This window comes from Gadus morhua, chromosome 15 (genome assembly GCF_902167405.1).
Source record: "Gadus morhua chromosome 15, gadMor3.0, whole genome shotgun sequence".
NCBI classification, from domain to species: Eukaryota; Metazoa; Chordata; class Actinopteri; order Gadiformes; family Gadidae; genus Gadus; species Gadus morhua.
In genome coordinates, this window is record NC_044062.1 from 14,009,341 (window position 1) to 14,018,981 (window position 9,641).

At 45.0% G+C, this 9,641-nt stretch overlaps 1 protein-coding gene across 1 annotated transcript in view; it reads left to right on the plus strand.

Moving 5' to 3' along the window:
* neurl1ab (neuralized E3 ubiquitin protein ligase 1Ab) overlaps positions 1-8,619 on the plus strand; it is a 28,996-nt gene extending 20,377 nt beyond the window's left edge. Inside the window, exons 5-6 of the mRNA XM_030379848.1 lie at positions 4,056-4,223; positions 4,856-8,619. Of these exons, the coding sequence (XP_030235708.1) occupies positions 4,056-4,223; positions 4,856-5,145 (458 nt within the window). The 3' untranslated portion in view covers positions 5,146-8,619. The remainder of the gene's footprint in view (positions 1-4,055; positions 4,224-4,855) is intronic.
* The last annotated feature ends 1,022 nt before the right edge of the window (positions 8,620-9,641 follow it).

Below are 9,641 nucleotides of genomic sequence, written 5' to 3' on the forward strand. Positions count from 1 at the left end.
CACCTTCCCTTCCCTCTCATCTCCTGTCCTCTCTTATTTTCCCTTCATCTTCACTCCTCCCATCTCCTTTCCGCTCCTACTTTCCTCTCATCTTCCCTCCTCTCCTCTCTTCTCTTCTTTTCTTCTCTCCACTCTTCTCTTCTCCTCTCATTTTCTCCTCTCACCTTTCCTTCCCTCTCCATTCCCTTCCTCTCTCCATATCCTCATCTCCTCTTCTCTCATTTCCTCCCACTTCTATTCCTCCCATCTCACTTAACTCTCCTCTGTTCTCATCTACTTTCTCCTCTCTCCTCCACTCCACTCTCTCCTTCCATCTCTCATGTCCTCTGCTCTCTCTTCCTCTCCTCTTCTACCCTCCTCCCGGCCCTCTCTTCCCACCCTCTCCTCTCCTCTCCCATCTCTTGTCTTCGCCTCTCCTCTCCTCCCCTCTTCTCTTCTCGTCTCCCCTCCTCTCTCATGTCAAAACACGGTGAGTTTATTTGTGTCCTACGTGGGCAGACATGACAGAGCCTTTTACATACATCCATCATGCAATCTAGTCGCACGGATGTTTCGAGCATGTTAGTTTCGCTGCCCACATTGCATCCACTTTAGCTCTCCTCACCCCCCCCACCCCTTCTCCCCGGCCCCCCATGTATCTCCCACCCTCTCACTCACTAGATTGCATGTTGAGTCATCGCCACCCACTCAGCGAAACAGGAAGTGTTCTTTTTTTTTTTCACTTCATGCCACGTTGCCCACCCACGCCAGCGTTGCCACGGATACGCTGAGCCATACCTAACAGGGGGCAACGCTTTGTGTTTTTTTGTGAATGGGTTTTATTGGAGAGTGGGAAGTGGAAAAGTTTGGGTTCAATTTTCTTTTCTCTTTTCTCTCCATCTCCCTCTCTGTCTCTGCTCTGTCTCTGCTCTGTTTCTGTTTGTCTCTGTCTCTGCTCTGTTTCTGTCTGTCTCTGTCTCTGCTCTGTTTCTGTCTCTGTCTCTCAACTCTCTTTCCGATCTCTCTCTTTCTGTCTCTCTCCTTTTCTCTAATTTCTCTCTCTCTCTCTCTCTCTCTCTCTCTCTCTCTCTCTCTCTCTCTCTCTCTCTCTCTCTCTCTCTCTCTCTCTCTCTCTCTCATATCCCATCAAGGCCGGCTGGGATCCTGGTGCTCAAGTGTTTGATTGCAGAATCAATAATGGCCTACTTACCTCCTGCCCTGACACACCAGGGTGGTTGTGTGTCTTTTCTTGTGCTCCTTCTTTGGTACACCATGTGACTTAATACATCATTTCCACAGAATACGAATACGTATTACATGTAAATACATAGAAGAATAAGAGTGACATAGAATGACATAGATTTGGCAGAATTAATCCTGTCATCTGTTGCACATTTGTGACATACAATTACTAATCATAAAATAATAATCATACAATTGCTTAAGAATGATATAAGATGCATGAAATAGGGATTTCACAACAGACTGATTGAGATTGACATAGATTGACATAGCTTGACACAGAGTGGAATAGAATACACAGAATACATTAGAATCACACAGAATTACATAGACTGTTATACAAGTGAGCTATAATGACACAGAACTTGACACATAGAATTCATAGACATCCGTATTGTGCCGCCTTTATATATTAGGCGTGTGGTGGGGTAGAGCATCTGATCTATGTGTCATGGGTTTATTTAGGTCCACATGTATTTGAGTTCTACTGCAGACTGCATAACCCAACAGTATGAGTGAAGGCGTGTGGGAAGAGACAGGAAGGTTATCGGTTACGCCTCAATAGAGGTTGCCTTTTAAACAGCTGCTCAGTCACGTGAGGCAGGTGGTCACATGATGTAGTCCTCCCTGATTAAGTTAATGTCAGGGTTGTGGATGGGTTTCAGATTATAATTTATCATTGTGAAAAGAAAAAAAACAATGCCCTTCATTTTTGGGGAAATAAATCTGGGAAATATAATAAATATACAATATAATATTGACATTTCTTAATTGTTAATTTAGTCTACACATTAATATTACCGTGACTTGTTATTCAAACAGCAATTCATTGCTTGGCATAAGTAAGCAACATTGTGTCTGCTTACCATGCAAATGCAATTTATAATGCCATGAAATCGAGAAATTACATTTGATTTGCCAACCCCAAGATGACCCCATATTCTCACTGCATGGACTATTCTTAGCAGAGGGCCCCCATTGATGCATGGATGCAATGTCGGTTAAAAAAATTATGAAAAGCACACGTGCACATTATCACATTGTATACAATATAGACGACGACTGTTACACAAGGGCACACACCAGCTCAGACATCATATTATATAACAGTGTTATCCTCTCTTCAACTCTCACGCATTACAACAACAAGAGAGTGAGGAGGACTGGTCATCCTTAAACCCTCCAGTGTTGTGGTCTTACTGTCAACTGTCGGCCATTTGACCAGTGTGTGTGTGTGTGTGTGTGTGGGTGTGTGTGTGTGTGTGTGTGTGTGTGTGCGTGTGTGTGTGTGTGTGTGTGTGTGTGTGTGTGTGTGTGTGTGTGTGTGTGTGTGTGTGTTTGCGCAGCATCTAACAAGGTGTGTTTATGCCAGCTCGGGGCTCAGACATCTGGGTGGTCTCCACCCGGACCCTTCCAGGCATCTGGGGAAAATCGACCACGTGTAGCTTAGTCCAAACTTTTGCCATTTGGCACGCTGCAACTTGTCGAGCTTCTATTAGACTCACAGATGGTCGTTTGTTAATTCTGCTCGTCATTATTTATTTATTATCGTTGTCTTCATATTAGTTATCGTAGTTTGGTCCATTTTCCTCGTAGGTCCGACACACATTGTAACCACTCCCTATCATAAAAAAAGTTGTCATCCTTTCCCGATTTCATCCATCAATATTCAGAGGAATAATTAGTTAGGCGTCCCAGCATGACATTGGAAGGGGGTGTTTGTATAAACTGATAACAGTAATTCGACTCATGGGGGGAACGGTCCGTGCAGGCGTCCACAAACCCCCCGATGAGCTGAGCCCCGGGGGGGGGGAATTAAAGCAATAGTTCTGTCGTGAGCAGCTGAAGGACAATGTGTAAACAACAATGCATCGGAGCTGCCTGCCCAGACATACTAGGTCAGACGCTGTTGGTGTATTTATAAATGGCCGTGCCTCTCCCCTCGCTTAGAAAACAGACAGAAATTGAGCTGTGCTGCCAATACGAGAACGCATGACTCGCCACAGTATGCCCCATGTTGAATACTTAGGGAGTATTAGGGAGACGGCCACTGGAGGATTGATTGCGTAGGACAGAGTCAGTGGATCATGGGGGAGCAAGGGAGGGAGGGAGGGAGGGAGGGGGGGAGGGTGGAAGGGAGGGGAGGAAGAAAGGAGGGTTGGCATCACTGGCAAGACAGCACTAACTCACAGCCCCCGTCTATTATCACACGGACACAGACGGAGGCGGGGGGAGTGTAAGACTGGTTGCACTAACTCACAAACTGCCTGTTATTTATTACGCAGACACACTCATGCACGCACGACCACGCGCGCATAAAAAAACCTACGTAATCAAGACTTCTGCAGGGGTTTCAGAAACGTGCGTGTGTGCATGAGTAGTTGTGTGTAGGTGTGATAGTGTGTGTGTGGGTGTATGTGTGTGCGTGTGTGTGTGTGTTGTGTATGTGTTTGTGTGTTGTTTGTGTCTGTGCGTGTGTGTGTGCGCGTGTGTCTATCTTTGCGGGCCTGTGTCTGTGTGTGTGTGCGTGTGTCTGTGTGTGTGTGCCGTGCGCGTGTGTCTGTGTGTGTGTGCGCGTGTGTCTGTGTGTGTGCGTGCGTGTGTCTACTTGTGCGTGCCTGTGCGCAAACGAGGGAGAAATAGATTGGGTGGAGACGCACGGAGGCATTTGCTCCATTTCCTCCCGACAACAGAACTACGAGGCCGTGACGTTTAGAACAAATTTGTTTTACCACATGGATAAACATCTCTAAACACACCACCTCGATCCGCCCTCCAGGCAACAGAGGTGCCTCAATGTGAAACAGTTGTGTTTTCCTCCACTGCGAATCCAGGCTCCTCGCTTCATACGGGCCCCAGAGGGCCGTCAGCCCCCGGCTCCCCGTCCTCAGCCCCAGGCACCCCGATCCCGCACTGCCATGGAGGCTCCGACCCCCACCTGAACAACCCCCACAACAAGAGCCCCAACACCAGCTACCAGAACGCCTTCGCCTCCTCCACAGGTTGGTCTCACTGCTTACTTTCCCTCTTGAATCGAGTCGACCTGGAGCCAATGTGAATAGGATGTCTATCTTTTCAGATTGCCATTACTCTCCTGTACTTATTACACTCTGCTGTGACACCCGGATTAATAAATGAAGAAAGTACTATCTTATTAATGTCAAGTCAGGTACATTCTTGTATTGCCTCAAAGTAGTTCACAGGCCCCGCATTTTCTGACAGCCCCTGACCCTAAGCCCTCTAAAGAGCTTAAATTAAAAAAAATTAGAGGGAAGCAGCCTTGAGACGGAGCCCAGCAGAGATCCCTCCTTCCGGGGCAGTTGGGAGTGAGAGTGCAGGAGGTGTTATTTGTCATTCTGCTTGCTACTTTTGTCAGCTTTAATGTGGGCCAGGATAGTTTAATCTTGTGTTGGGGTGCTGGCCTTCAAGCTGAAAGGTTCCACTCCCTAACGTCTGTAGACGATTTAAAGGCAACCTTGACTAAGACACCCCCTACCTGGTTCCTAATTATATGCAGCTAACATTCCCTGTAAGACGCTTTTGATGCATCTGCTTAATATGCTCTCGCTCTCACTCTCAATCTGACGTTCTCACTTTCTCACTCTCTCTCTTTTTCTCTCTCTCTATCCTAAAGGATCAACACCGGGCTCCGCCAAAAGCTCCTCCTCCTTCGGCTGCCCGGAGTCCCCCACCTTCTTCTTCCCAGCATGCACTGGGGTGCCAGCGCTAACGCCGGCGCCGCGGTGGTGCGACACAGAGTGCACCATCTGCTACGAGAACGCGGTGGACACGGTGCTGTACGCCTGTGGCCACATGTGCCTCTGCTACGCCTGCGGCCTCAAGCTGAAGAAGATGAACAACGCATGCTGTCCCATCTGCAGGCGCGCCATCAAAGACATCATCAAGACCTACCGGAGCACGTAGGTGGGAGAAGGGTGGGAGGGGCGGTGGCGCGACGGTGTGAAAGGCCTTTGCTTGAACTCGGATTCGACCCCTGAATCTTGAACTCGAATTTGACCTCAAATCGAGACCATCAAGCGCTACATAAGGGCGTGAAATGGCGACGTGTGTCACAGGCCCTGTGCGTGAACTCAAATTCAAGGGGAAAAATGTGTGCAGACGTGGTGACAGTGATTGTGACCCGAATTTAGCCTTGGAAGGAACATTGAAATCTTCATCAAGGGACCTACTGAAGTGTGTAGGATTTGAAGAGGTGGGGAGGGGGTGTTGTGGCGTGTCAATGGACCTGGCTTGAACTCGGAACTCAATTTTGGGGAAAAGCCATACAAATGATTGTCCATAAACCAGACGCCAAGGGCCCACTGAGGACAACAACGTTGTAGTGTTGGGGAAACGGCGTTTGGGACTGTGCCAAAGGTTTGCGGTTTTTAATTTGAAGTTGACCTCAAGTTGTTAAAAAAAAACATAGAAAAAGAAATGATCAGTCAGAGATCAGCCTTGGGGTGGTGTGCATTGCTCCATCTGCAGAAGGCCCATCCCGACCCATTGAAGTACAAAGGAGTAGGAGCAGGCGTACTGGACGTGAAACTGCGTCAAGGGTTGCAATTCTTGAACTTCAAACTCAAGCTGGAGTTTGTTAAAAGCCATAAAAAATGATCTGTTTAGAGATCAGACTCGGGGGTTGTTCAGACACGGCGCGTGTTGGGCGGTGAGAACCGGGCTTATAGTAGCTTGTTTCACGTGAGAACATGCATGGGAAAGGTTGGCACAACGTATGGGATATTGTTTTTGTTGGATGTGAAATCTGTGCTCAGGTACCCTACAGCAGGATATGATGAAAGAGGACAATAAATGACATGTAATTATTATTATTATTATTATTATTATTATTATTATATATCATCTCTTTAGGAAATTTGCCATGACGCGACCTGCTCGGGAAAAAAACAAGTATTTTATTAGGTTTTATTGTGTAACTTATGACAACCAATCCAAATATGCTCTGAGGGCTGAAAACACTAAGCGTGAGATAAAGGATTATTTGATGCACCAGTGCGAGAGGTATTTCTCCTCCGGTAAATCCTCATGATCCTGTCATACGTGCTAATCTCACTCTCTCTCTCGCAATCCGAAGAGAAAAAGGAGAAGGAAGAAGTCTCAATAGCTGCGGAAGAATTGAGCATGAGCGATGATGATGATTCAATCACTGTAAGGCAATTTCAGAGAGGTGAAGCTGTCCAGAAGGGTAGGAAAGAATGAAGGAAATAAAGAGAGAAAGGGGAAAGGAGAGGCTGGACTGTAATTTCATCAGCAGCCGTCTCACTTGATTTACCTGAAGCTGTGTGAGGTAGAGAGAAAGTGAGAGAGGGACTCGAGGTGAGGAATCAATGTCAGACCGAACTGAGCGGCATTTGGTACAATTACTGGGTAAAATGGTCAATTACTTCTCAAAATGATCAGTTTTCAAAATAAATTTAATCTGCAAAAGTGCTCCTCTTTTTACCGGGAAATGCGCACAGAATCTTCTCCTCAAAGCACAAAGGTGAAATTGTTAAAAAAAAAAATGCAGGGAAGACAGAGTTTTGAGCAAGGGAAGAGTAAAAACCGAGATGTATGATGATGGCTCTGTTCTCCCCTGTTGTCCTTTAACCAATAGATTGCGTAAAGGGGAAAATGTGCAGACAGTCTCGCTGCAGAAGGTCTCATAGGCGATGATGATGTAAATCAGTGGAGGAAAGTCAAGAGGAGGAGAAGGGAGAAAAGACAGGTGGAGGATAAAAGAGGATGTCCAATCCAAGGGTGAGAGAAGAGACACTGTGGTGGAGGAAGAGGAGGAAGGCACCTTGGAGCGAAGTCCGCAACTGCTCGAGTTTCACCACGGTTATAAAAACATTTTTGTATCTATTATTATTAAATGTGACTCATGTCTTGCAAATCCAGTCCTGTTGCCATGGCATCACTGGCTGCTCTGGGATTGGAGAAAGAGTAATTCGTCAAAAAACAAAAAGATAAAAAAACTGAACCTGCAGTGAACAGCAGGCTAGTATTTTTTCCCAGGGTTATGTTGCAATACGGCAGCAAAGGATTCAGTTTGATTCTCTCACCTCCTCTGTCCTCTCACTTCAAGTGACAGTTTTCAAGAGTTTGAGTGAATTATTATTCATAAATGATGCCATTCACTATAATGTCAATCATGAGTGAAACATGTCTGTTTACAATTGACAAAAAAACAACTAAAGGCTGTATTTTATTCGCACATGTTAAGTCGGTGGTAAGGCGTTTTAGGCCAAGGCCATTTTAGTTTTGAATACCGTGTTGGATATTTGCATATCAGTTATGTAGATGCTGCTTTCCGTTTGTTTAGATAAGTTGATGCTCGCTTCAAAAACAAAACAACAAAGAAAAGTCAGGATTGTTTAATATTTTGCTTCTCCTTAATCATTTTACTCATGAATTCGAAAGTCCTTTAACGCCGGTGGTGTTGTTTATTCATGGTATTCAGCCTATCATTATGATGAATACAGCACTATTGATTTAGCAGGAGTCTTGTGTGCCTTTTAAAAACAAAACAGGGGAGTCTGAGCAGACATTGCACAGTTTCAACACTGTGGAAACCGATCGTGTATTAGGAGGAATATTCAGGTTCACTGTAATTCAGTGTCACTCTGCCATAACGTCTATGGCCTAAAGCCACAACAACACAACTATGAGTACTAAATGCAATCTTGTGACTTTTCTGAGGCAGAACGTTCAGACTTAATATCTGTGTGCTTAATATCAGTGTTTAAGCGACTGGGTGCTGTGAATATATTTTTATAATATATCCGTTTATATATGTAATACATACATAATACTGGAATTGTGTTGTTTGCCAAGCTTCTACTTTCCCGCTTTTTTTCAGTTGACCAAATTTGAACATTCAACTAAATAGATTGTTCTGAAATATTTTACTGAAAGAAATACTAATGATAAAAAAGAACATTATTCTGTACATTTTTCGATTTATTTATTTTGTCTTTGGTGTTACAGATTATCACTGTTTATTTGAAATGTATTTTATTGTAGAACAAATGTTAGCAACACTATTTTCTGTAGCTTACCTTCTCTAGCATATAAAAGATGGTATTACTTCTGTTTTCTGTTGTCAGTATCTCTTCCCTTCGTTGGGCAATTGATGGTGTTTGCACAGGGTGGTTTTCAAACGGACATGGACGGTGCCAATACACTTTTAATCATGACAACCTATTTGATTATTTATTTAATGTGACCAAATATGTAACGATCAGGCTAAATAACCCACGAGAGGGCAACAATTATCTAGCTGTTTTGTCTCTCATCATCTGCAACCGATTCTCAATTCTAATCATGAGAAACCAAAAAACGTGTATAATTCACACACAACCAAGACATTTCAAAATAAAGTCTGATAAGCTTTTGGATAGTGTGTTTTTCTGCCTGATGAAAAGGCTTACTTCAGTATACTTAGGCTGTATATTGGATTACAGCCTTTGCATCTAGTCCAAACTAATCTTATCCATAGCTGGATTTCAAATAGTTATAGATTATTTTCATTATCCAGCCAACATTTTTCACTGGATCTCTTTGGGTGACATAACTGATATCCTCTTCAATCCTCATGACCCAGTTATAATTGGGCTCCACTGACTGCAGCCATCCACTTCCATGTCTCAGATTCTCCCGCTCATTCCTATGCTGCCGCCATTAATCCCAGTAGTGGGCCCAGTCTTGTGTAACATCCTTTGTCTATGAATAACAAGAGACAAGGGCTTTTAGTAAACAGCCATAACTCACGGAGGAGCTGTTTAGAGACGAGCTATGCAGACCTGGCTGCGGTTAGCGTCTGTTATTTACTACCCATGGATCGCCGACACACTGACTCTCCTTAACGTTTTTTAGACGCCGCTCCACACAGATTGGACCCGCAGGGTGTGTGTGACACGCAGACATGAAACAGGCGTCGGGTAAGGGGGAGGGTTGTGGATGTTAAGCGGGGCGCGAATGTAGTTGGTGTGCGTGTGTGCGTGTACACACAGACTTTCCATTGAGACCTTGCAGTGAACCTGTCCTTCTTTGAATCTTAGAGGGAAAAAAGAAATGGTGGTCGGGTGAAGTGTAGTAGCCAGGATGTTCCAGGGCCTCCCAGGCAAAATGTAGGTGGGTTGAATGTCTACAAGTTACAAACATACCTCAGTAGGCATCCGACAACAAATCATTTCCTGATGTCCTGCAGGAAATGCTCCTCAATGACCTGTATCGCAGGGGTCTCAAACTCGCGGCCCGGGGGCCAATTGAGGCCCGCGGGATGATATTTTTTGGCCCTCTACTTGACATCAAAATTTAGCGTTAGTGCGGCCCGCACATTGTTGTCGAACGCACATTTCTGCTGAGTCGCTTGCCACGCTTTTTTATCACTTGTGGTAGGGTGACCAGATGTCCCG